General features: G+C 43.0%; 2 protein-coding genes across 3 annotated transcripts; one reads left to right on the top strand and one right to left on the bottom strand.

Moving 5' to 3' along the window:
* The first annotated feature begins 1,339 nt into the window (after positions 1-1,339).
* Positions 1,340-24,294, top strand: LOC106818371 (poly [ADP-ribose] polymerase 12-like). 2 transcript variants are annotated; one of them, XM_014823086.1, is made up of 8 exons: positions 1,340-1,466; positions 4,996-5,579; positions 8,306-8,386; positions 8,740-8,809; positions 11,726-11,847; positions 12,756-12,904; positions 23,367-23,483; positions 23,648-24,294. In XM_014823086.1, exons 2-8 carry the CDS (start codon positions 5,065-5,067, stop codon positions 23,812-23,814), a joined length of 1,221 nt encoding a protein of 406 aa, XP_014678572.1. In that variant the 5' UTR covers positions 1,340-1,466; positions 4,996-5,064; the 3' UTR covers positions 23,815-24,294. The 2 variants fall into 2 exon arrangements, with proteins under 2 accessions (XP_014678572.1, XP_014678573.1); XM_014823087.1 differs by lacking the exon at positions 1,340-1,466 and adding an exon at positions 4,757-4,882.
* LOC106818370 lies at positions 24,286-26,277 on the bottom strand. Its single transcript, XM_014823085.1, has 6 exons — positions 26,251-26,277; positions 25,736-25,817; positions 25,288-25,373; positions 24,702-24,875; positions 24,453-24,550; positions 24,286-24,371 (listed from the first exon to the last, which is right to left on the bottom strand). The coding sequence occupies exons 2-6, from the start codon at positions 25,793-25,795 to the stop codon at positions 24,286-24,288; spliced, it is 504 nt and encodes a 167-aa protein (XP_014678571.1). The 5' UTR covers positions 25,796-25,817; positions 26,251-26,277.
* Positions 26,278-27,848: the final 1,571 nt, after the last annotated feature.

Raw genomic sequence — 27,848 nt, forward strand, 5'->3', positions numbered from 1 at the left:
AAGAGTACATAATAGAGATCTCTATTATGTACTCTAAATATATATATATAAGTAAAGTCACACACGAACACCCATGTAGATAAAAACAAAGTCAAGGTATAGAATAAGGGTGTTTAAAGTTTAATTGACAAGCTTTCGAGATTACATCTTTTCATCAGGTCAGCAGACATTGGAATAGAATCAAAATTACCAATCAAAAACAAATGGCAACGCGCGAATTGTGTGAATCATTTATTTTTGATTATCTATAACGCATTGTATTTGCTTTTAATTATCTGATTCTATTCCAATGTCTGCTGACCTGATGAAGAGATGTAATTTCGTGTGTGTGTGTGTGTGTGTGTGTGTGTGTGTTGTGTGTGTGTGTGTGTGTGTGTGTGTGTGTGTGTGTGTGTCTGTGTGTGTGTGTGTGTCTTCTTCTCTCTCTTGTGTGTTGTTTGTGCGTGTATATATATATATGTGCGTGTTCTTTTGTCATCCGTATTTTGTCACCGCGTGCTTCTTTAATGAAGCTCCGCGCGACGGCGTGATCGTATGTATGTTTTAGCACCTTGCGAAGGCAATAACCCAACTCGCGGATATAAGATACAACTCGTGATACGCAACGCAACACCGTAATTTATAGGATACGCACGCATACGATATTTATTAAACCAAATCCACCCATCACCGTACACTTCAATAAACCATGCGACTTCCTCGCGGGACCGCTCCGTCCGAACTCGATAACGTCCCCCCTAACAATGCTCCACACCATCTATACCGTTTCCACTAATCCTAATCCAAAACCATCTATAACGTTCACTCTAATCATGATCTAAACAACCCATAATGTCTACGCTGATCATAATCTAACTACCGATAACGTTTACTCTAATCCTGATCTACCCGACTGAGAATGTTCACTCTGACTATAACCAAAACAACCGATAACGTTTACTCGATAAGTAACCGTACTGTGTAAGTAACTAACATAGAAAGGAAACCATATTTACGTATATGCCATAGCTGGTTGTTGGTTCGGCTCGACCGTCGCACTGTCTCTCCTGCACTCGCTGTCCCCTCTCTGTTACCCTAGCTTATTTATATTCTCTACCCCCTGTGTGACCCGGCTTTCCTCCGGTCGATGGGCGTACCTGTCCTCTCCCTTTGTCTCTCGTCCTGCCTCTGTTGTTCTACTTCGAACTAGGTTAGTGATATCACGTACCACCCTCGAACGGCTGGCACTGCCCGGTGTCGGTCCGTTATGTAACGGCCGTTCCAGCTCGGACCGATACTGGGTTACATATATATATATTAGTCTACCAACCGAAAGAACTTATTTAATGAAACTTGATCATCTTCCTCTCAATTCCAGTGGGCAACGTTGCTTGTGAAAGATCCTTCTCCGTTCTCTGACGTTTAAAGGTGTGGACGCGCTCTGCTATGAGCGAAGAACGCCTCAGTGGCTCAGCCATGTTGAATAGGTACCACGGTAGCTGTTTTATTCCTGCTCCACATGACATGATACGCCAAAAGGACCTGTTATGTAATGACGAAGAGTGATATAACTAAAAATAGCATACATTAACATAGCTGGACTATTGGAGATTTCAAGAACACTGTTCATAATGAAATGGAGATCATGTGAATATTATACGTGATATACACGTGAATATTCACTAACATCGAAATGGCTATACAGTACACAATCTATTATCCGAAACCCTTGGGACCCCAGGCACGTTTCGGAACTCAGAGTTTTTCAGATTTTGGAATGGTAGTACAGTACAGATATACATATCGTATATCCTGCAACTAGCCAGTACTAAAACCCAAGTTTTCAAGAGGCCAAGTGCTGAACCTGTACAGTCCAATATGTATGAGTAATGCCAAACACATTAATATTTGTCAGGTTGAGCTAATTGGCTCTAAACGCGAGCTGGCAGACGACCTCCATGGAAAAACTCGGTTTTCGGAGCTTTTCGGTTTTCTGAATTTCGGATAATAGATTGTGTACTGTATAGCCGTATCTGAGAAAAATGTAGTCTAGGTTATATCAAGAATACATTAACAGGGTGCGAAATTAACGCGAGTCCGGAGTCAAATACTCCCTGATGTACTGTCGGACTCCCTGATTTGACATATGCAGGAGTCCGTATGACTCCCTGAAAATTCTGCCATACTAACTAGTTTGTTCTAGAGCACGGCATCGCAGAATTACTGTACGTTTGTCAGCAAATGTCCAAAGAAAATTTGGCAGACATGCAACTGCATGAATCTTCAAAATATGCACATGCGTTATTGTTACTATCTTTAATTTTGAACTTCAGACTGCGGGCTCCGTCATTTTGCTGCGGACTCCCTCTTTTTGAGGGTAGGGAAGATTTTTTTAGTTGGACTCCCGTGTTTAAAAGTTAATTTCTACCCCTGCATTAATAGGAAAATAGAGAGTAGGGAATCTCTATGTTTGTATGAATATATAAGCTTTTGTGGTTATATTATGCTATCAGTTCCGTTTAACGTTATACTACTATATATGTTATGTTATACAGGCAAATATTTTTTTACTTCACTATAAGATTTATACGGTCTTTGATACAATATCCAACATTATATAGACTTTATATTTCTAACATTATGTAGATTATTGTATTATATATCACACTGCACACACGCGAGCACAGCCAGGGTAAAAAATACACAGGAGCGATGAGCGATTCGCTCTTGAAACCTCCGAAATCGCTCCCGCAAAACAAATTACGAGAGCGACAAAAAAAGAAAATTGGGAAAAATCTCTCTCGTACCTGGGGTATATGGTGGATGTGCGAGCTGAAAAAAAAGAGCGTCCAAGTGAACAATGCGAATGAAGCAATTGGTGCAGACATCTGATCACTGTATTCAGTTTACCTCAGGCTCAGACTTTACTGTTCAATGTCCAAGAAAGGGCATTTTTTGGCACTGTTGCACTTTGTGTAAATAGTTCTACAGTGCTGCAGTGCTGTTTAATGTTGAGCTGTCAAAATTTATATGTCAATATTGACTAGGAGCGTAGTTAAACACATTTCGCCTTGGGGGACGGGTTTTCAAGCCATGCACAGTTTGTGTTCTGGGCAGTAAACAGTGAGAAGCTCGCTATTGGCCATGTGATGTAATCTTGCATGTGAAGTGGTGGGGGGGGCAACTATCTGCGTGCATGAGAACCACCCAACCCCACCCTCCCTTCCCCCGCTCCTTACGATCTTGAATATATATATGTCACACCTGGCAGAGTTTCCGCCAGGATGGTAAAAGGGTAAAATTCCATACCCAAAAATATTTCTAGGGTACATATGGATCCATACCTAAAATTACAAGTATAAAATTACTTGTTTATGTATGTAAGCAATATTTGGAGTGAAAATGAATATTTATAAAAAGAAAATGCACATTTCTTGGCATAATTTAATTGGCATAATAATAACAAGAAAGTCATTGGTTCAAACATAATAGTCACTAGGTTAATGCACTACAGTTGGTATCGACGTGGCGGTGACCTTGGCGGTGGTTCAGTTTGCCATTGAACCATTTATTCTCAATTCAATCAACACCCCTCATTTTGGTCCTTACCAGGGTCTCCAACCATTCCTCATTTTGCGGAATCATTACGATTTCTAGGCTTAATTTCCGCATTCTGCAGCGGCATTCGCCGCAAGGTTATATACCTCATTTCAGTTGCACTGTACAAAATTTGCACTGATTGTTTGCATTGTTCGCTTGGACACATTGTTTTTTTTCAGGCATTTTATATCTGACATGTCTACGGTAAATGGAACAGCCTAGTCAGATAGGCGCTGTCTGCAAGGTGTCGCATAGTTTGTCTGCTAATCAGACAAGGGTTGTAGGGTTGAGTCTAGGGTTGAAATAGTGTTATCAGACATGAGAATATGGCCCACAGTATATGCCTCAGATTGCACGAAAATGGCTTAAATATTTCAAAATTTTCTGTGGGGGCATGCCCCCAGACCCTCTAGCACTGCCATGCCTACAGCACGCGGGTCTGCCAGCGGCAGCCAAGGTACATTTCCCCCCCCCCCGTCCATCAATTTCTGAATACGCCACTAGTTACTGATCACCGCGGGAACATTCCGCATTTGGAGTTCACAGGGTTGGAAACCCTGCCTTACTCCAAAAATATTTTCTGGCAGAAACCCTGCCTGGTGATATAAGTTAACCAGCGTAACCATAAGGCTGATAGGATCTACCCTGGGTACGGTCCGGTATACCGGAACGTACCCTGGTACTAAATACTACTATCTAATATGTCGGACCGTACCTCGCCTACTCCACTAACGAGTCTAGGGAATCGCCTACGCCTACTCCCTAACCCTAACCATAACCCTAACTCTAACTTTAACCCTAACCCTAACCCTAACACTAACCCTAACCCTAACCATATCAGCTAGATAGTTACCAGGGTACGTTCCGGCAGTACCCTGGAGACATAGACCCTATGGCTTATCAACTACAGAAAGATGATCGCCATTATGCGTCAACAGGATGCGTCTGACACGAGTGCAAAAAAAGTTTATTTACATACGGTGTCATAATAGTAGCTCGTTACGTGGAAGCAATGCTTGAAGTACCATTCAACGTTTACACACTACGTGGGCGATATCAACTTTTTAGAATTTGATTCGAAAGTGGCCGGTCAGGTGATCATGCATGATTCTAGCTCTAGTAGTACTACCAGGAGTAAGATAATCTATATTATCTTACTCCTGGTACTACTATATAGCCCGCGTCAAGAGCAGTGCCCGCGTTTATTAACTGCCGCGGCTATAGTACTAGAGCTAGAGTCATGCATGATCATTGTGCTGAGTGCTCACAAACCAATTATATTAGCTATACTGGCAGGCAATATGTGAGTACATACTTTTACAGGCGAGGTTTCAACCATTAATATCGTATTCGCTTGTTCGGACGCCCACAGGTACGTAGCTAATTTATTCATTTGATATTTTTTACTGCATATAGTTATGCTGCATGAGCCACGGATTCTGTGACGTCTTGTTAACCAGCAACTACAACTATTATTGAAATACGATGGCGAAGGATCCGTGCAAGCCAAACAAACCGCCGATACCACTAATAGCACCAACACTACCACCATCAGAAGTAGAACGTGTAAAAGTAGCTTCCCCACCAGCAACAGCACTAACTGCACCAGCGGGAGTGATACAAGATCTGTTGCCACCAACACAACAGGCAGTATCACCGAGAGAGATAGCGGCAGCAGCGAGAACTGTAGAAGCAGCAGCAGCATCATTAGCAACAGCAGCAGCAGGAAAAGCAACAGCCGTTGCAATAGCAGCGACCTCCGTAGAGAAAGCAGCAGCAGCATTGGCAGCAACTACAGCAGCAGTAAGAGAACAGCAATTGCGATTACCATCACATGTAATGGCTCAGCCACTGTCACAGTCAGCACAAGCAATCCCACTGCTGTCACAGCCATCACCAGCAACCCTGCCACTGTCACAGCTGTCACTAGTACAGTCTGGTATAGCAGCCATGGCAGTGGCATCACCTGATACACCACCGATGTGCATCGAAACAACATGGTAAGTAAAGTGTACTTGTCTGTATATTGACAGTGTGACTTTCAAAGTTTTAACTGTAATTTGATTAATTATAGGTATTGCTTCATATAGAATTGTTGTTCTGCATCATGTAATGCAGATCAATGTAGCTAGAGCAATGATTTATTAAATAAAATTTTCCCCCTATAATCATAGTGTATCACAGTAGTAACTAGACAGAGGGCACTCACGGAGAGTGCATACCTCCGCCAGCGACATAGCTCGTAGCAGCCGCTCGTTGCTTCTGCTCGCTCACATGTACACGCTCGCTGCGCTGGCTGGCTCGCTCGCTGACGCGCTAATATCGATCGCGCGAACACACACACGAACGCACAGACCCGATCATATAACCTCCCCTCCACTCCGTGGGCGGAGGTAATAACTTCTACAATGCAGTGTCGCACGCACGCAGACACGCACACATGCACGCAGGCACACGCTCACTATCGGCAATCACAATTTGGCAAGAGAAATTTCCACAACTGATCTTACCCAATTCCTCATTCATGAATAGGTTCTATTTCTAAACAGTATATATAACATTGAGTGAAATTTTATTGAAAGACATCGAATTTCTTATGAATGTTCATTATAATAATGCAAATGTTTTCCTGCAAAAGATTAGACTTTTGCATGTTGCAGATTTATATAAAAAGATTATAAAGACAACACAAACAACTTTTAAAACTAAAATATACTGCAGTCGATTATACATCAGCGTTTTTAAATTCAGTAATGCGCATCACTAATGCAGCATTTCCTCCAGGATAAAACCATGAGCGAGGTTGTAGGGTTGAATAAGTGAGGCGCGAAGGGTCGTTGTCGTATAATGGCATATAATATGTACCCGAGGTAACTATCTGATATGGTTAGGATTAGGGTTAGGGTTAGGGTTAGGGTTATGGAGTAGGCGTAGGCGACATACTTGCCGACACCTCGGGTACTACATATATACGACAACGACCCCTTCAGCATTTAAGTAAGTACCGAAGATGATGACGCGGGTTCTTTCGTGGTAAACGTGCCTAGTGGGCACCTGGGCGGGCACGTGCTTGGCACATAGCAAGAGCGGTCGCGCCTGCGGTGTTTGCTTTGATGTATTGTAGGAGGCAGCATTGATCAATGCATAGTATAGGGCTGCCGGTTATTCGAGAATTTGCAGCGAGCCGTAATGGGGGTAATCGCGAAAAAGACTCTGGATGTCGAATTTGGGGGTCAAGGGTCAAAGGTCAAGGTGTGTCAATGGAGGGGGAATATTTCTCCCTTAACTTAAAGCGATCATTGCGAGTTTTTTTCAGCGTTTTTTTTATTCTCACTCTCATGATGCTTACCGTTGTTGCTTGAGTAACAGTAATTGTTTGAAATAACAATAAAATGTCTTAGAACCTCATGCAAAGACAAAATCATGCACGATTACAATTTTGCGTTCTCTTGTTGATTTTCGCTGTCATGTCTCGCACTTTCTCGCGGTACCGCGAGACGTCAACAAGGGTACAGTAATGCAAAAATCGCACCGGAGATATTTTTGGTCAGATGTAAACACAGAGGTACGTGCATATAGTAGCGTAACACAAACAAGAGTGTAAGTTGTAACCTCATAAATATTAGTCTTCAAAAGTCCTAGGGACTATAACGAAGACGGAGAGAGAAGTGGATCAAATCCTCGTTGCGTACTGCCAGCGAGAATACTTATCACACACATATAGATGCCCCTTTGTTTTAATTATGTTCGCTTGTTTGAGACGCCATTTGTGATTTTTGAAAGTCCTGACTCGAAAAAATTTATTGCTGGTATGATGTGGTCAAATCAATTTTTCTATGCTATAACTGCATAAAATATTGGTGTTTTGAATGTTGGTGTAATCAGTGATATTTTCGATGTCAGGTGAGACTATATTCAGCTATATTTCGTTTTTCTGAGCAAAATTCTCGCAATGATCGTTTTAAGGCATAGGAGGATATACGGAATTGCGACACAAATCTCAACGGCTTGGCCTATAGTGTGATGGGGAGGAAACCATGGTACCAGCGCGAAATTGGAGGTCACAGGTCAAAGGGCAGTGGGGGAAAGGTCAGATATCAGACATTTTCTGAGGACATGGTCTAACGGACCGAGTGCAAAACTTTTTTGTTTCAGCGCTGACCTACCATTTTTATCACTTTATTGAAAGGACCATGAAATGTGCTTTCTGCACGTGCAAAGAGTTAGTGTCTGATAACCTTTTGACTCTCAAGAGGAGGGTTAAACACGGATTTGTTGACTGTTAACAAAGGACTGAACTGCTTTTGCTATTAGAGCCCCTTCCACTCTCCTCCCACCACCACCACTACGCTCGCGCTCGATGCATATCCATGATAACATGTTAATATAGTGAAGTCATTAAAGTTACACAGGTGTATCTTTATTACTGTACTACCGGTATAGCAAAGCCTATCATAGATTTTAGATCTGTATTAGTAGTATTCTAGATATATGCTCTGAGCGCGAACGCAGTGGCGGGAGGGCACACTTGATTCGGTTGCCAGGGAGTTTATCAGAAGAATACCCGGCTACAGTACACGTCAGTTGAGCGCTGTCGCTCTGCTGCACTTGTTATATTTCCGAGGCGAATTATTTTTTCTTGTCGCATTATTATACGTTAAGTAAAATTTGTTGAGAGCGATCATTGTGTATTGTCAACCAGGTTTCGCTTCTCTGTGTTCTCCAGTTCTGAGAAGCCTTATACAAACAGCCGAGACATGTCAGCGACGAGAGCAGGCATCCCGTCCCAACCCAAAACGCACACATTGTAGGTATATCTTGCTGGTCGTGATTACGAGTTGTACGCAGTTGTGGGTTATTCAAACAAACCGACCTCTGAACGAAACCGAACCGAGTTGTGTTGCACCCATGAAAAGTGTATGCATGCCGTCATTGCAATTACCGCATGCCAGTCATGCATTTCTGCGTAAAATAATGCTGGTTATCAGCGTTCACTTTAAGTTTACGCAACTACACTTTGAAATTCCAGTAACGGGTTGACTTTTTCTTCCGACCCTGCTTGCTTGTGAGATGACTGCTCTCTAACAATATTAATTGTAGCTACGTTGGAACACGATAAGGTGTGCCGGTGATGCTCCAGTGCATACGTTTAATTTGCAGGTTTAAGTACGAGACTCCGGACCACTGGGCAGTTCAGCACAACTTTGAAGATAAAGTGAAAATAGTCGAGGTGCGTTGATCGTCATCAGTAGGTTTAATAGGTGTAATCAGCAGCGTATATCTAGCATTAGACTCTTACACGTGTGGTCCAGTGTGCGTGAGAAGCAGTAGTATGTGTGATTCATATAACTCTGATGTAGTGCAGCACACATTGTTCTTAACCGAAAATGCTTTCAGATATACTTGCACATATCTGTGCAATAGTGCATATATATATATATATATATATCAAGAGTACATAATAGAGAAGAGTATGACACGGTTTTAACAGCGTTTTGCATAGTTTTCAACTTGTAAATATCCTATCAATATGTGAATAAATATATTCAAACTTTACCTTGTTTTCGTCTATGATTCTCCCTTAATCATATGACACCACAAATTTACCTGAAAATCGTATGTGTTCTTCAAAAAAGTTATTTGAATACGACACGGTTTGGCACAGTTTTCACGCATGGATGCATGTTTTAGACTAAACTTTCCATCGGGATTAGTGTTCTATTGTCTATGACGGAACTTTGGGGGCCGTAAGGGATATTAGGCATCGAATTGTATTTAGCGTGCAGCGTTTCCAGCGTGCAAAAAATAAATGTGCTCATGGCCAGCTAGCTAGCAGCTGATTCCCTTACGGCCCCCAACGTACCGTCATAGACAATAGAACACTAATCCCATATCAAAGTTTGGTCTAAAACATGCATCCATACGTAAAAACTGTGCGAAACCGTGTCGTATTCAAATAACTTTTTTGAAGAACACATACGATTTTCAGGTAAATTTATGGTGTCATATGATTAAGGGAGAATCATAGACGAAAACAAGGTAAAGTTTGAATATATTTATTCGCATATTGATAGAATATTTACAAGTTGAAAACTATGCAAAACGCTGTTAAAACCGTGTCATACTCTTCTCTATTATGTACTCTTGATATATATATATATATATGCAATATATAGTGCACATTTCTGGTTATACTGACAGGGTTCGAATTTCATCAAAACACCAACCACAAGTGTCGCGGTTGCCCTCCTTTAACCTGCTCTGGTGATTTGAACGATGCATGCCCATAGCAGTAGTTAAACCCCCCTGTTTGCACATATTTGCATGTTCACATAGAGCGTATTGACAATACGCAGTGGCTACGCGTCTGGTCATCCATTAAGGGCCGGACACACTAGTCGATGCCATCGCACAGATCAAAACGTTTTGATATTATCGCCCGATGCCATCGCCCGATGCCATCACCTAGTGTGTCTGCGGCCGGCGAGGAGGGCGCACTTGATTCGGTTGCCAGTGAGTTTATCAGAAGAATACCTGGCTACAGTACATGTCAGTTGAGCGCTGTCGCTCTGCGGCACTTGTTCACAGTTGCAGGAGCGTGCACATACTCCTAACCCTATAACCCTAACCCTAACCCTAACCCTAACCATATCAGATAGTTACCAGGGTACGTTCCGGTATACCGGACCGTACCCATGCAGGGTACGTTCCGGCAGTACCCTGGGGGACATAGACCTTATCTGCTATAGTGACAATGACCAACAGTGATTGGATTCGGTAGTAGTGATAATGATGACAATAATTGCCGTTGTACATATTTGTATTACAGATATATTAGTTGTACCATCTTGAAGTCACATGTATCGGTAAAGCCCCCGTCACACTAGAGCTACGCTCATCACGATCGCCCCACGCTCAAAACATTTGGCCGAGCATGGTGAGAGCATGGCCAATTGGGCCCCAGCGCCGATACTACGATCTAAGTGCGTCTTTAGCCCGATCTCATTGCGCCCAACAAGCTTTCACCACGCTCAAGACCACGCCTGCATCACGCTTGCACTGCGCCCGCTGCGTCTTTATTGCGACCAATCCGATCGCATTGCGTTCAAACGACGCTTGCACTGCGCCTAAGCAACGCTCACCGCGCCTCAACTGCGCGCCAGTCATGCTCCTAGTGCGACTTAATCACGCTCTAGGCAGGCGCCGACTGTGCTGGCAACGACCATATAAATACCGCGTCGCGTTCTAGACGTCATCATTCGTTCTGCTGTGCTGTTCACATCAAGATTATTTTCTACTATTTATCTTCTATTTCTCCTCCTCATCCTCCTCAGCATGATGACGGCTTGGCAATCAAGTAATTCGAGTTGTCCTTCTACGAGAAACATGGCATGGAGTAGTGTTGCCTCATCCATAGTGGACACTGAAGTGGTGGGGTGGCCAGGGTAGCACCCTAATTTATACCCCAAGTTCGCAGGACGTGATCTGAGCGTGGTATTGACGCAACTGACACGTATTGCGAACGCCACAACGGCGTGGTCTGAGCATATGTTTGGCGTAGTACAATCGTAGTACGAACGGGTCGAGCTTGCTAGAGACGCACCATGGTCATAGCGAGAGCATGGTCAGGTCGCAGAGACGTCTCCATGGACGTAGTAACAGCGTGATGAAAACGTATTGACATCGTGCTGAGAACGGGGAGACAATTTTCACGCACCCGACACGCTTGCGATACGATCATTAAGTTCGTACTACGCTCGAGTTACGTGGGTACTACGCCTTCCACGTCTCTAATACGTCCTCACTGCGCTGTCTTTTCGCCACGCTCGCACCACGATTGTTTTGAACATGCTCAAAATTTGGCGACGCTCTCCACGCTCATGGTGACTGCACCGCGCTCGATCGCGATCGCAGTACGTCCATAGACTGCGTAGTACGTTCCATAGTACGTTCATACTGCGTTCTACGCGTTTCCACCACGCTCTTAGAGCGTAGTACGAGCGTAGTGAGATCGGGGCCTGGTGTGACGGGGGTATAAGCTGGTATGCATAAGCCATAGCTCGTTCAAAGTTATACATTGTAGATGTTGCCAAACAAGGGTTCGCACTGAATAGTGTAATTGTTATTTTGCATTGTACGTATACAGCTGGACCTTCGTCATGGCGAGGGCCAAAGGATTGCCTGTTTATTCGGAAAATCTTTCTGGGGAAAGACGGTAGTTGGAATCCAGAGGATACAAAATCTAATGCTGTGGAACAAGTATTGCACGTACGTAGCTTTATTTACTGGGGGTCATATGTATTATGGGCGTTATTACGGCCTTGATAGAGGGTTACTAACAATCCCAGGTCCCCAATAGAACAATGGCTACTGCATGTCTGAGGGCACGACTGCTAAACTGTCTGAGCAAAATATTCGTACCACGCACGATTGGAAATTAACTCTTTGTTCCAGGCAGCAACTTCTTGCCAGAGAAAAAAACGGGCAGCAGTCTTACTCACTCCGGCAGAAACATGGGAAAATCATAAAAGCCCAACTCCCTCCCACCCCAACAGTACTGTCATATTGTCTCTGTTATTCAGCCTTGTTTCCCTTTGTTTATTCTAAATTTAGTTACCTATACTTAACCCAAGTTGCACATCAAACGAAGTAGGGATAGTAATGTAAGGTCAATGCAATTAGGAAAAAACCTAAACAACTGACCATTGTTTGCAATAGAAATTGCCTGTAACTTTGGTGTTTTTGGTTTGGTTTATTAGGAATTTCTTTGCAGCAAGTATTTGCTGCCGACATTGAGAGCAGTCAGAAAACTGAGCATTGTAGTCAGAAAAACTGCTCCTTACGGGCCAGTCAATCTAGACCAGTCTATATGCTTTTCATTGTGTGCGCACCAAAATGTGACACATCTTCGACAAGCATTTTTTTGGAACCCACCATTGCAGCAGTTATTGGCTAGATCTGCCTGTCAGTCATTCCAGACAGATAGGTCATTGTACTGCCTTTCTGTGTGTTGAAGCTGATCAGCACCCGCAGTGTTTAGTAAGCAAACTGCTCCTCAGCTACGTAGTTCGATCAGTTGCTTGAAATGTTGTCAAAAATGGTCTCGCTAGAAATGGCTGGAATATGTGATCTGTTGAGAGCACCTGTGGTAACTGCATATCTGTGCACATTCACAGAAAGCGAGAGGAGATACGATCGATGTTAGGCAGGATGACAAAGAGAGAAGAGAGGACATTGTTCCATGGGACTAGTCCACAAAATGTTGAAGCAATATGCCATTCAGGATTCGACCCGCGTCTGAGTGGAGAAAATGGCGTGAAGTTTGGTACGTGTTAATTGCGAAATGAGAGATTCTTTGCAGTAAAATAGATGTGTCATATGTGTGTACAAGGCCGTACGCAGGAAATTTTCTGTAGGGGGGGCAAATACGCAGGAAATTTTCTGTAGGGGGGGGCAAAGGTACTCCCCACGCCCTCTATTGCCCTATTTGTCCCATTAAAAGGCATACTCTGAAAATCTCTAGGGGGGGCAACTGCCCCTGCTGCCCCCCTGCTGCGTACGGCCCTGCTTGTGTGTAGATATATTTACTATATATAATCATATCTATACTATAAATTTGGCTAATCTTGTGTGTCCAGTCAGTTTTGTGTGTGTGTGGTGTGTAGGTGTGATGTGTTTGTTTGTTTGGTTCCTCGATGATTCTACCGTGATTTGTCACTTCAATCGCGGGTAATAAAGACTAAATTCAGAATCATCACCATCTGGGAGATGGTTTTCTGGCGCCTGAGACAAAAATGTAAAAAAAGTTAAAATTAAAAAAAAATTGTTAAGTCAAAATTAAATAATCACGTACGTGGAATATTTCAGTGGTCATTGCTCGCCGCGTAGCGTTAGTGCAGTGTCAGGGACCCGTTTCTGTTCTACCTTGAACCCTCCTGATTTCTCGTGTGTGCTGCTGTTATCTTCGGCTGTCGCTTACGTTTATCGGTGGTCAAAATTAATCAATTTCTACCTTTACTTTTGTCTACTCGCTTGTAGTTATCCCTACTTCTCCACTTTTCAGCATTAACAAATTTTTTTTTTTTTTCTTCAAAATGTAATAAAATAAACTTTTTACTACCATTCATTAAAAAAAATTTAAAACGTTTTTACTTATCTTTATTTATTATTTCATGTTCTTTTTTTATCATTTTTCTTCTATCTATATTATTTTTATTGTTTTGGGATTTGGATGGGATGGGATGGGATTCCTAGCGCGGGCTCGCTGCGGATGGCGAATCGTATCGGATCCTATGAAGATGGCATAGGATGGAGATGGCGATGGGATGTGTCGACTGACAAGAGCGATGGGGAATCTGGCGCAGGGGTAGGGCTGTATGGGGGCACCTGCGTAGATGGTGCCGCTGGATAGTATAGAGATTGGAGTGGTCGGATGGCATGGGCATGGCATGGAATGACATGCGTATGGTGGTCATGGATGGGCAGGGCCATGGCTGGCTTGGATTGGGGGGGGGGGAATGGCATGCATTGCAATGCATGGATAGATAGGCTATATAGTATAAATTTTGGTTATTTGTTCCTCTTCAACCAAGTGGTCAACCAACGTGAAAGCACTTCTTTCCCCTGCTCACTTAGAAGAATTAGCGCTCTTTGTTTCTTCCGAAAATGTTTTTGTGTTTTCTGTTTTGCTTTCATTGATAATTAATTTTCTTTAACTTCAACTGTGTCACTACCATGTCAAGTTTTATATTTTTAAGGCACGATCTTGGGTCGGTGTACATGGTATCAGTCTGCTAGTGATATATAAAGTTGTTCAGCGGAACTTAGTTGTGTTCTGCGCATAACTACGGAGAACTCCGCACCTAGAGGAAAACTCAAATATATTTTTTCAGCAATCAGCCCGTTCTGTCTGGAGGTCGGTTCGTGGATGCTGAATTTCAAAAAAGTTAAAAGTTCAAAATTCTAGTAAAAATTCTTATTCGTCCTAGATGGCGTACGATTAACATTATACATCATGTACGTGTAGAATCCATGGTTTGTCCATAACCATTCAGCGGCCCCAGTAGCGAATGGATAAAGCATCGGACTCCTAACCATTTGATTCTGGGTTCGAATCCCACTTTCGGGAAATGGCTTGTGTTTCTATACGTTTGGCACTGATTTTAGTATCTGTGTACTTGTGCCGTAGTTCACCGTCAATTTCCAAAAATTTAATTTTTTTACTTACATTTAACGTTTAGTAAAAATTCCAGAAATAAACTATTGGTAAGACGAATTAATAATAGCGCAAACTGACGGAACACTTCATCGGAAGGTCCTATGCTAGGTTACATGATCTTATATTATTATATTTTCTCTCTATATAATTTAATTTTATTATTTATAATTTTTGGACTTTTATTTTAATGATTTTTTTTTTTTTGATTTCGTAAATTATTTTTTTATGTGGGCGATGGGATGGCATGCGACTGCGTGACTGGTGATGGGATGGCATGGCATGATGTGATATTGGCATGGTCGATTGCTGGTGCCATGATTCTTCGGGGCCCGGGTGGATGGCATGGCATGGCAGTGGCATTGGGATGTGACTGGAGATGGCATGCGATGGTGGGAAATGGATATGGGATGGGATGCGGGTGCGGACCTGGGATGGGCATGGGGATGACATGGTAATGGGATGGTGGTGCATGGATAGATAGATAGTTTCTTTTTTGGCTATTTTCCTCTTCAACCAAGCGGTCACAACTGAGTAAGCGCCACTGATTTCCCCGGCAATGCGGGCTATCCGCTGAGTGTTATATATGTGGTGTGTGTGTGTGCGTGTGTGCGTGTGGCGTGTGTGTGTGCGTGCATGCATAGGACATGCCCACCACGCTACGTACACCAACACATGCACGCCCTAGGTGGTAGAGACACAGATGCAATGACACGGTGCCATCACACGTACATATAGTGCTCAACTGGTGTTCCTTGCTTACATCGTTGGCCCACCTTTATTAATCCAGAACATTACACATTTCGAGTTACTGATTGACGGTCTATTTGTAGTGATAATCAGTCATGAATTTGCCTGGACTATGCCCTATGTTTACATATTATGTCAAGTTATCATGTCTAAGCAACCATGGCCTCTTTTTTAAAGACAAGACAGTAGAGGTTTGCTACCGAAATGGTTCATTTATGCAGATGTGCTAAATGTAGTTCTTAAATATTTTAAAATACCCTTTAAAAAACGCCTTCAAACACAGTCCTTACGTACAAATTTCTGCGTACCCGGTCCTTTTTCACTGTTAAAGATCTATTATTATTCTAGCTTCAGAACGTTATCATTTATAGATAGGCCCTTATGCTTGTGAAAAAGAGTTTGTTACTTACTCATTGTATATAGTTTTGAACTATGATATTTTTCTTTGTGAACTTCTCACCTGGTTGATTTATCATCGATTTTAAGGCGTGAGTATTATTATCTGTACACGGGCCACGGAAATTACGTTTGCTCGGCGGAGCGCATGCTACTACTGTCGGATCTACTGCGGCCCTGATCCATCGGGAATTCGAATATATGTTCGTCGGCAAACAGTTTGATAGTTGACGACATTATGCGGGAAGGTTAAACGAATTCTGGGGAGATTGTGAAGTGTCGCACGAGACGAAAAGGTGTAAGTAATATTATATGAGTATAAGGGACGCGCTGGGGATGAGGAGGAGGAGGGGGGGGGTAAGGGGGGGGAAGGGTGTACATGTTTTGCTGTAGTTTTCAGCGGTACATGAAAAAAAAGACCATAAAGAGTAGTAATGACGTATTTCCTTAAATATAGGAAATAGCGTGGTTTTATTACGTGTGCGGCACCTAGCAAGATACCAGGAATAGAGACCACTGAGACCCTGCAGATTTTTACTGCAGTTGGTGTAAACAAGCGCAGACAAACCCCACTGTCTTCGTTCAATCTGTTTTTGATACTGCTCAAGCCTGACCCCAATATGTAATTAACCTATAGTAGGTATAATTGACAACAGCTGGCAGACACGTGCACCATGTGGTTAGACAACATTTCATGGACATCTCATCCTATGCGCATTCTATAGCAAATAATACAGACATGAACGTTTTAAATACAGATTGCTAAGCAACATGATGCTTTTGATGTTTTGCTTGTAGTAGAGGCTGGCAAGGTCAACTAATAATGCTAAGTCAGCTTGGGATCAACGTTCTATTGTCTTCAAATTGTTTCTTTGTGGAATTACTGGTACAATATTGCCGCCCGCGCGGTCTGTTTTTGTTGTAAGTGGTGGTTAGGTCACATCTGTAATTTGCAAATCTAGTCAGAATACTCAGAGTCAGATGTTAACATTATGTTTGGTATGTGGTTAATTGTATATATATAAATTTTCACATAATGTATATATGGTTACTATGATATATGTATATCTTGTAGATAGTGTCTCCACTTATTAAACTTGCTCTCACCTGGATAAACGATGTAAGCTAAGGGCAAAGGGTATGACTCTCTTAGCTTCTTTGCGCGCTGTTTAATCTGATGGGCTGTTCCTGCGTGATACAATTATGTCATTGTAGCGCTGACGTTCTTTATGTTACGTTATAACGTCGGGAGGGAAGACCAGCCCTGAAGCAAGTGAAGACGTATATTTTCGTGTTATTTTGTTCTGTTTTTTTCTTTATTATATGCATTAAGCATTAAGCATTAGTATCGCTGTCTGTTGTTTATTCACCCGTCTTATATTAGCTTACTACTAAAATCGTGTCATGTCATCATAAAGTAATTTGTTAAATCTATTTCCTGAAGTTACAGAATCAGTCTGATCTACACTGTAAAACTATTGATTAATATACATTTCGTTAGTAAAACATGATTACCTAGCTGTTGGCTTGTGTACGACCAGCGTATTATACGTTTATCTAAACCCTCGAGTGATCCCAGAGGATAGTAAGATACAAAATAGACAATTTTATACCCAAATGTCGCAATTCGCAGAGCTCTGTCCATTTTAATCTATACGGCACATACATCAGGGACCGTCTCAGTGAGAGGAGGACGAGAGAAAAGGATGTGCGCATGAGCTCAGGGTAGAGGGAGGCGCGATGGATCTAAGAAGCGATAAGGAGGTCGCTTCCAGTTAAGGTTTCCCCCTCTCCCACCTCTATCACTGTTCCCTACTTCTTCTTTACGTTCGCCCTCTCCTCCCCGACTCAGCGACACCGTCTCCGCCCTTCTCCCAAGTCTCCTTCACCGTACTCCCCTTCCTCCCCAACCTCCTTCACTGTCTCCCCTACTCCTCTACGTCGCCACCCCAACTCCGCACCACTGTCTCCCCTCTCCGCCAACCTCTTTTTACTGTCTCCGCTACTCCTCTAACGTTACGCCCACCCCCGACTCTAGCCACCACTGTCTCCCCTTCTCTCCCAACCTCCTTTCACTGTCGTCCCCTACTCCTCTCACGTCGCACCCACGCCTCCGCCCCCAACTTCCTAGCACCACCGTCTCCCCTTCTCCCAAAACCTCCTTCACTGTCTCTCCCCTTTATCTCGACGTCGCCTCACCCCGACACTCACAGCAGCACCGTCTCCTCTCCTCCCCAACGCTCCTTCATCTGTCTCCCAATACTCTACACCACTGGTCTCCCCTGCTTACTCTCTATGTCGTCCCCACCCCCGACTCCAGCACCACCGTCTCCCTTCCTCCCAACCTCCTGTCGCCACTGTCTCCCCATACTCCTCTTACGTTCGCCCTCCCCTCCGCTCCAGCACCAGCGTCTCCCCTCTCTCCCCACCTCTTTAACTGTTCCCAGCCTACTCCTCTAGACTCGTTGTCCCTCCCCCCAGACTCCTGAGGCACCACAGTCTCCCCTCCTCCCCAACCTCCTTCGCACTGTGTCTCCCGCCTACTGCCTCCTCACGTTCGCCTCACCCCCGATTCTGAGTCATCACCGTCGTCCCCTCCTCCCACTCCGTCTTATCACTCTACTCCCCCTGACTCCGCTACGTCGGCGTTCCACCCTCCGACTCCGGCACCAACCGTCCTCCCGGCTTCTCTCCCCAACCTCTCTATCTAGCTGTCTTCCCCTGAGCTCCTCCTACGTCTGCTTGCCCCCCCCCCCGACTCTAAGCTACCACGTCCCCCCATTCGCTCCCCACCTTTCACTTCCACTGTCTCCCCCCTAACTTCGAGCACCACCTCGTCTCCTCTTCATTCCCCCAACCTCTCACTGTTCTCCCCCTACTCCTCTACATCGCCACACCGCCCCCGACTCCGAAGCATCACCAGCCTGTTCTACCCCTGCCTTCCCCAAACCTCCTTCACTGTCCTCCTCTCCGGATCTCAGACATCCAGAGTCTCCCCTGTCCTCCTTTAACCTCCTTCACGTGTCTCCCTCTACTCTCTACGTTCGCTCCCTTTCCCCACCCCGACTCTAGCATCACTGATTTCCCCCTCCCTCCCCAACATCCTTCACATGTCCTCCCTCCTACTGCTTCTACGTCGCGCCCCCCCCCCTGCCCCACAAACGGTCCGAGCAGCCACGTCTCCTCCTCCTCCAACCTCCATCACTTGTCTCTCTCCTTACTTCCTCTACATGCGCCCCTCCCCCGAACTCCCCAGCACCATCGTCTCCCCCTTCCAGACCTCCTTCACTGTCTCCCCCTACTCCTATTGCGTCGCCCCCCCCCCCCGACTCCAGCACTCACCCCGTCTCCCCCCTTCTCCTCCCCAGGATCCTCCGTTCCCTATTGCTCTCCCTACCTCTTACGTCGGGCCCACCCCCAACTCCAGTCACCCCGTCTCCCTCCTTCTCCCATTATCCTCCTTCACGTGTCTCTCCATCCTACTCCTCCGCTACAGTCGCCCCCCCCCCCGGACTCCAGCACCTACGTCTCCCTGTCTCCCCAACCTCTCTCTGTCTCCTTTCATGCCTTTTATACATCTCCCCCGCCTCCAGCACATCGTCTCCGTCTCCAATTAGCGCCTCCTTTCCCTCTTCGTTTCTTTCCCCACATCATTCTTCCTTCCCATCTCGGTGCGCCACAGCTTCGGGCCTCTTCACCATCCATGCTCACGTTATAAGCGTTTGGCTGTGGGGGTCTAGGGGGTGTATCACCTCCCTTCGTTCGCGCCGCTTGCTGTTATTTGTTTATTTCTCGCAAGTTCTCTGTCGCTCCGATAACGCATCAATTTGTGCCTCTCATCAGGCATAGTACTCCGCTCAGCACCTTGGGGTGGGGTTGCTTGACACAATATTTCATAGTGGGACACAGGGAATGACTGCCACCTCATAGCTTTCTATACTGAAAGTAAACACACCCCTACAATCGTGTATCATTCGGACTGCCTCCCGGACTTACGACTACAGGGTTCTCACAAAAGTGTGAAATTATTTTGTTCAAAGGACAAATCTGTTGACAAGTTTTTAGTTTTAGCGTCATTGCATATATACCTTTAGATTCTATATAAAGTAAATAAAATAAAAAAATAAAAAATAAAAATTTAAAGGTGCAATAAACCATTTCTTTGACATACGGTAAGTAAAATATGACTATGGTGAGAAAACAGACTGGCTCTGCAATTTCTGCTGCTGTACGGTTTTGGGAATTAATTTCAAATCTATGTTTGGATACTTATGTTGAATACGATGCTCAAGTGATCAAAAAAAAATTTCGAGTTTCTTTCATAATATGTATGTGCAGGAGACATTTTGCATACTGCGGCATAGGTGGGGCCTGTTGTAACAAATTTCATGGGGCAGGTTGTAACATGTTACAACCTGCCCTGCAGCTGTTACAACTAACCCCGTCCTGTAAATGTTGTATTTTGCAACTATAGGGCTACTCCCCATAAATTCAAGTATATTATTTTTAATTAGACATGTAGTCTGCCTAAACATTCTAAAAAATAGTGTAGGCCTGTACATTTACCGTGGTTCCAAATAGGCCTATAGGGCGGAGTGATTCCCCACGTGCTCTTTTCAAAAGTTCCGCCTAGAAAAATCTCTACCCGAGGGAGGAAGAAACGTAAAACTGCAATATTGACTGACACACCGGAAAAGAATGCTTTTGAAGAAGAGGCAAAGGCGAGCGAGAAAAATAAACGTAAAGCAGCAGAATCAAAATCCACCAATAAATCAGATAAAACGAAACCGAAAAAAAGGCAAACGAAAAAAAAAGTGGCAACCAAGAAATCAGCAACAAAGACTGCTACAAAGGCTCAGAAACGACTCAGACATGAAGCGTCGGATGAGGAGGAAACTTTCTGCCTCGTCTGTGACGAACCATATTCCAACAGCAGGACAGGTGTAGCGCGAAATTTCCGACTTGCGAAATATCTGAGATAGCCCCGCCCCGCTCCTCTGCGCACGCGCACTTCAATAATCACAGTTCGCCTTTGTGTGCGAAATTTCTGACCTGCAAAATATATGATATAGGATGCGTATGCGCATGCACACTTCGCATATATGCTCAAATATGGCGATTTCCACTTCAGCTAAGACACCAGCTGGTGGAGAAGGAGGAAGGGAGAAGCTGGTGGAGGAGGAAGGGGAGAAGGAGGAGGGGGAGAAGCTGGTGAAGAATGAGGAAGGGGAGAAGGGAGAAGCTGGTGGAAAAAGAGAAAGGGGAGAAGAAGGAGGGAGAGAAGCTGGTGGAGAATGAGAAAGGGGAGAAGGGAGAAGCTGGTGGAGAAGGAGGAAGGGGAGAAGCTGGTGGAGAATGAGAAAGGGGAGAAGGGAGAAGCTGGTGGAGAAGGAGGAAGGGGAAAAGGGAGAAGGTGGTGGAGAAGGAGGAGGGGAGAAGCTGGTGGAGAAGGAGGAGGGGAGAAGCTGGTGATAAAGGAGGAAGGGAAAAAGGGAGAAGCTGGTGGAGAAGGAGGAGGGGGAGAAGCTGGTGGAGAAGGAGGGGGAGAAGGGAGCTGGTGGAGGAGGAGGGGAGAAGCTGGTGGAGAGGGAGAATGAGGAAGGGGAGAAAGGAGAAGCTGGTGGAGAAGGAAGGGGATAAGGGAGAATCTGCCAACCCAGCCCCCCTGTACATCAATGAAATGCTGCCGAGTATGAATAGGTCATAGGTTTACTCTGATGATTAAGTCTGAGGTGGGCCCTTCATTTGGTTTTAGGTAGGCAAGCTTAGCCTGCTATTGTTGGATTGACGTTTGAACAATAAGAGCTAGTCTGGGGAAGACGGTGAAGTTTTGTTTTAGAGCAAAGGAGGACAGAGTTTGTTGTTCTCAGATCAAAGTTTAATTGAGTTCTACACGTTTGAACAATACAGTTAGTCTGGAGAAGACAGTGAAGTCTTGTTTTAGAACAAAGGAGGACAGTAATTTGTTGTTCTCAGATCGAAGTTTATAATTTAATAACGGAAGCAGTTGTTTAAAAGTTACCTCATTGTGTTTCTTAGCCCTTGATTCTTTGCTGTTCATAAACTTTCAAAAACATTGGGTAGGTTAAAAAGGGTATTTTTAAACTTAAAAACGTGCATTCTTGCATGAATTTGAAGTACTTCAAAGTTAGTAAACAAAGAATTTTCCTACCCAAATAATGTTATTTGCCTACATGTTTGGGTATAGGTAGGGTAACTGCCAACGAACAATCATTAGGGGCTGTATTGTACGTAGTTAGTATGTTATGCTTTACTTTCTGTATTCGTTTACGAACACGTGATCTATGACACTATTGTATGGCGTTCCAAAATTGCCATCGCGCGCGCGCTTCCTCAACCACGACGTCGCCCTTGTCAAACACGACGTCGCGCATTTTCAAACGCGACGTCGCCATGGCATGGCATGGATGGCATGGGATGCGGTGCGATGGGATGGCATGGCATGGCATGGCATTGGATGTGATGAGATGGCATGCGATGGGATGGGATGGGATATGGGATGGGATGCGGTGCGATGGGATGGGATGGGATGGGATGGCATGGCATGGCATGGCATGCCCTGGGATTCGATGAGATGGCATGCGATGGGATGGGATGGGATATGGGATGGGATGCGGTGCGATGGGATGGGATGGGATGGCATGGAATGGGATGGATGGATGCATGGATAGATAGATAGTTTGCTTTTGGCTATTTTCCTTTCAACCAAGCGGTCACCAACTGAGTAACGCCACTGATTTCCCCGGGCAATGCCGGGTATCCCGCTAGTGTATATATATGTGTGTGTGTGTGTGCGTGTGTGCGTGTGTGTGTGTGCGTGCATGCATAGACATGCCCACACACGCATACGTACACACACATGCACCTAGGTGTAGAGACACAGATGCCACATACACGTGCACATACACACGTACATATATGCTCACTGTGTTTTCCTCTGTTACATGTTGGCCCACCTTTTATCCAGAAATTCACAATTTCAGTACTATTGACGTTATATTGTATGATATCAGATGAATTTCCTGGCTATGCTATTTTACATTTATGTCAAGTTATATGTCTAAGCAACAGCCCTCTTTTTAAAGACAAGACAGTAAGAGGTGCTACCGAAATGGTTCAAAATTTATGCAGATGTGCTAAATGTAGTTTTAAAATTTTAAAATAGCCCTTTAAAAAAGGCTTCAAAACAGTCCCTTACGTACAAAATTTGGTACCCGGTCCTTTTTCACTGTAAATCTATTATTATCTACTTCAGAAGTTATCATTTTATAGATAGGCCCTATGCTGTGAACAAAAGAGTTTGTTTACTTACTCATTTGTATATATTTTGCACTATAATATTTTCTTTAAAATTTCACCTGGTTGATTTATCATGATTTAAGGGCGTGAGTTTATTATCTTACAGGGCACGGAAGTTACTTTGCTCGGGATGCTAGCTACTGTCGGACTTACTGCGGCCCTGATCCATGGGGAATTCAATATATGTTCGTGGCAACAGTTGTAGTTGGAGATTATGTGGAAGGTAAAAATTCTGGGAGATGTGAAGTGCGCACGAGACGAAAAGGAGTAATATATTGAGATAGGGAGCGGAGGATGAGGAGGAGGAGGAGGAGTGTAATGTTTTGCTGTAGTTTCCAGCGGTCAGAAAAAAATGCCATAAGAGTAATGAACTTTTCTTAAATATAGGAAAGCGTGATTACAGGCGGCCACCTAGCAAGATACCAGGAATAGAGAGACCAGTGAGACCCTGCGATTTTTACTGCAGTTGTGTAAACAAGCGAGACAACCCCACTGTCTTCGTTATCTTTGATACTGCTCAAGCCTACCCCCAGTATGTAATTAACTATAGCTAGGTATATTGACAACAGCTGGCGACACGTGCACCATTGTTAGACAACATTTCATGGACATCGATCATCCATGCGCATTCTAAGCAAATAATAAGCAGAACGTAATACAGATTGCTAAGCAAATGATGCTTTGATGTTTGTTGAGTAGAGGCTGGCAGTCAACTAATAATGCTAGTCAGTTGGGTCAACGTTCTATTGATTTCAAATGTTCTTTGTGAATTATGGTAAATATTTGCGGTGTGTAGTGTGTTAGTCACATCTGTAATTATGCAAATAGTCAAATACTCAGAGTCAGATGTTAAATTATGTTTGTATGTGGTTAAATTAGATTATATAAATTTCACATAATGTATATATGAGCTCTATCTATGATATATGTATATCTGTGATAGTCTCACTTATTAAACTTGCTCTCACCTGGGATAAACGATGTAAGCAAGGGCAAAGGTAATGACTTCTTGCTTCTTGCGCGTATTAATCATGGCTGTTAAATGCTGTCTGAATATCTTGTATGGTGACGTTCTCCGTGCCTGCGTCCATCTGAACACATCTTGGGACTCCTGAAAAATCATTATGTGTGTATGTATGTATGTATAGCCATAATAAATGTGCATGTATATGCTTTTAAAATTATTGTGTACCTTGTATTTTCTTCACGTAGTCAATGAAGTAGGAAGCTACAACAGCAGGGTCATTATTTGTATTGGCAACTCGCAACCAAAGAATCCGTCTGGAGTATCTGGGAAAATAGAGAAGCAAATAATCACAGTATGCAAGAAGGCAGCATATTCTTGCAAAAATCTAACCTAGTGTAATATATTCTGTTAGTGTAGTGTACCTCACTTATGAACAACAGAATTTATGTTGTCCAATTGTTGCACAGCACTTACCCATCCATACATCCATGGATAGCAAAGCCATAGGGCTTCAATTTGTCATATCCATCCAGGTGAATTAGAAAATTAGGCCCAGCGTTACGGTAGACTCGTCTGCTTAATTTGTGCTCCTTACGAAGCTTCACCCCTGCAGGATCCAGCTCGTTTTGTATTTGAAGAACCATGGCTCTGCAGTGAACAACATAGTAAGCCAGTTGTAGAAGAAAACGTGAAGCGGTAAGACATCTAACTGTGTTAAGCGGATGACGATACCAGAGCTATTTTATTACTTACACCATCTCGCGTTAACATTAAGCATTCTCATTGATTACAAATTATCGCATTTGTGATTTGCGCTGGTAGACGTACTGTTTCTTTCTTCCAAATCAAAAGCGTTTCACGCTTCAAAAGCTGTTCGCAAACGGCAAAGATATGTATTTTCCGTTTTTCTCAATGCAAGTTTTAAGTTTACATTTGTAGCAGCATATCATCTAACAGAAGCGATAATATGTGACTGTATAAGAAATGATCTTATTTATGGCGTTAGGCGAGAGATTATGCTTTAAATAAAGGCATATAGGGAAACACATGCACAACATACCTGGATGCTCTCAAATGATATTTGGACATGAGCCTTTTTGCCATGCTGCGACATCCGAGATATGCACCACTACCGGAAATCTCATACTGGAAACGTAGTACAATAGCAGATAACATATCGACATATTTTTTTCATACGCGCATATATTGCTTATAACATGCACTAGGAAAGGGGCGTATAAGTGTTAAGTCTTAGTCAGCTTTTAATATATAAAAATACAGTGGTAGATTACTCGTATCCAGGGTTTAAAAATGGGCATCTTATCATCTTCAACTAATGTAACCATTCTATTGCATGTGCATGTCCTGCCTGTACGACAAAACTATCAATCAGACATAATATTATTGGCATGTTTAATTGCAATGCTTGATAGTAGGATACGGTTTAAATGGTTTTCGTATTTTTCATTGCTTTCATTGCAATTATGCGTGCAATTATACCAGCCTACCTGAATAGCAGCGGCCACCTGAGTGGGGGGAGCATGTCGCTGAATATTAAGTTGTCTCATGATTCGATTTAGGTGCCGAATACTATATAAAATACGCAAAAATGTTATGCCAGAAGTTGCCTAAAGCTAGAGCAAGAATGTTTGTTACATCACATATATATTGCAAGTAGAATTATTTGGATGCAAATTCCTATACTAATATCATTCTATCGGTACTAGTTCTTCTGCCTTTGTAATGCATCAACGGTAAATGGCATATAGTAAAACTAATTACAAGTATAGTTACGATCAAAATGTCAGGTGTAAGAATAGTGTCTATATTATGGTTAATGTTGTGAAGATTAAAAATTATCAACAACTCCATTTGAAAGACGCTAATGAAATGCACATAAACAACTTATACTAGAAAATACCACCAGAACAGAGTTTTAGAGTGTGTTACAGACAGCATAATTTTCAGACAGAATTGCATTCTGTATAAAGTAATATGATTTGATCTGCCCCATATACAATACCTTAATGTAATTCGATGCTTTGTATAAATTATTCTGACGTTCATTGACAGACAGACATTACATTAATTATATGGTGTGTCGGTGTAACATAAATGTTAACATTCGTATAACATTCGTATAACATATAACATGCAAATATGAGAGAGGTAGATTGGTCAATGCATCTCTGGTACCACTATATTTTATACGTGAAGTAATGACATACATGTGACTTTTTAAATATGACTTTAAGCTCTAACCCTTACCCTATATTATGTATGAAAAATTTACAAGAGCGTTTCTGTTCTAGAAGTAATGATGCCGATCTACGGGTTGTATATGAATTAAAAACCCGTATATCGATCTTGGAAATCACGAAATTGAATACGCGATACGTTGTTTTTCAGGAAACCCACTCTCGTCACCAGTTGTGCAAAAACTTACAGAATTACATCAAAGGAGAAAGTCTCGTCGGCCGGGAAGGCCTGCTTCTGAGCAGAACACTTTCCGATTTTACGTTGGCTGGAAGCACTTCCGTGCTTCAAAAGGATTTAAATTGATTACAGTTAATTGTGGAGGGGGAACTCACCAAATTGATATAGATAAAGATGCCACCCTTCCCCAGGTCATTGATCATCTAGCCAGTATTTTTTTCCCTGCCGGAAAAAATGAAATTCAGGGCATACAGCTAGGTGACGTGACCACCACATTGTGCACTTTTTCGGGGTGCCAAGTAGAGGATAGGCTCCCAAACGGCGCAATATTCACGGCTGGTGAATATTATAAGGTTATCCAAACGCACCCTGTGCGCATCTACCTGCACACAACTCTCAAAGAACAGGTACTTTTATACAAAATACTATTTGAGAGATAATGTCAAAACTCTGATTGGGTATCTTTTAAAGATATGTTTTACAATACGAATTGTCACGGTTATCGTTTGTTTATTATTATTTACATACCTCTTTGGAAACTTGTTTTATTGAATAACTATATAAAGTCTATTTAAACCGTAAATAATCAGAACAATTCCGTTATTATCTTACATTAGACGTAATTTGTTTAAAGTTTGAAGGTTTTCCTTTAAAGGTATGTCAAGATGCAGTACCAAAATAGCTGCTTGAGCAGTGAGCAGAATTTTAAACTACTTCATTTCTAGAAAGCTGTGAAATTGCTACATTATACATGAAATACATTATAGATTATACATGAAATTGCTATATTATACAGAATATGTATTTTTGATGAATTTTACAGAATTCTGGCCCTTCAGAGACAGTGCATGACAACGTGCTTGATGACAGTTCAGAGGTAATATTCATTGCCTCGTTAGGTCCACCACGTGTACCTCATGTGATAAAGATAGGTGGCGGGTAAATCGTTTCTTGGCTTCTTGGCTATATTATTGTGTATAAACTTGAATTGTTTAAAGGGGTATATTAACTATCCAAACATATACAATTGGATGCGCGCTCTAAAAGTCCATGTTATCGCTACACATTTTTTGTAGAGACATTGTACGTTTGTACTTGCCTATATATGTGTGATGGTTAAAGAAATGCTCAGGAATACGTTCATTCAAAGCTTTTAGACTACAAAGTGAAAGTGTCGGGTGGAAA

Source organism: Priapulus caudatus, unplaced genomic scaffold (genome assembly GCF_000485595.1).
Source record: "Priapulus caudatus unplaced genomic scaffold, Priapulus_caudatus-5.0.1 Scaffold2188, whole genome shotgun sequence".
In the NCBI taxonomy this organism is placed as follows: domain Eukaryota; kingdom Metazoa; phylum Priapulida; class Priapulimorpha; order Priapulimorphida; family Priapulidae; genus Priapulus; species Priapulus caudatus.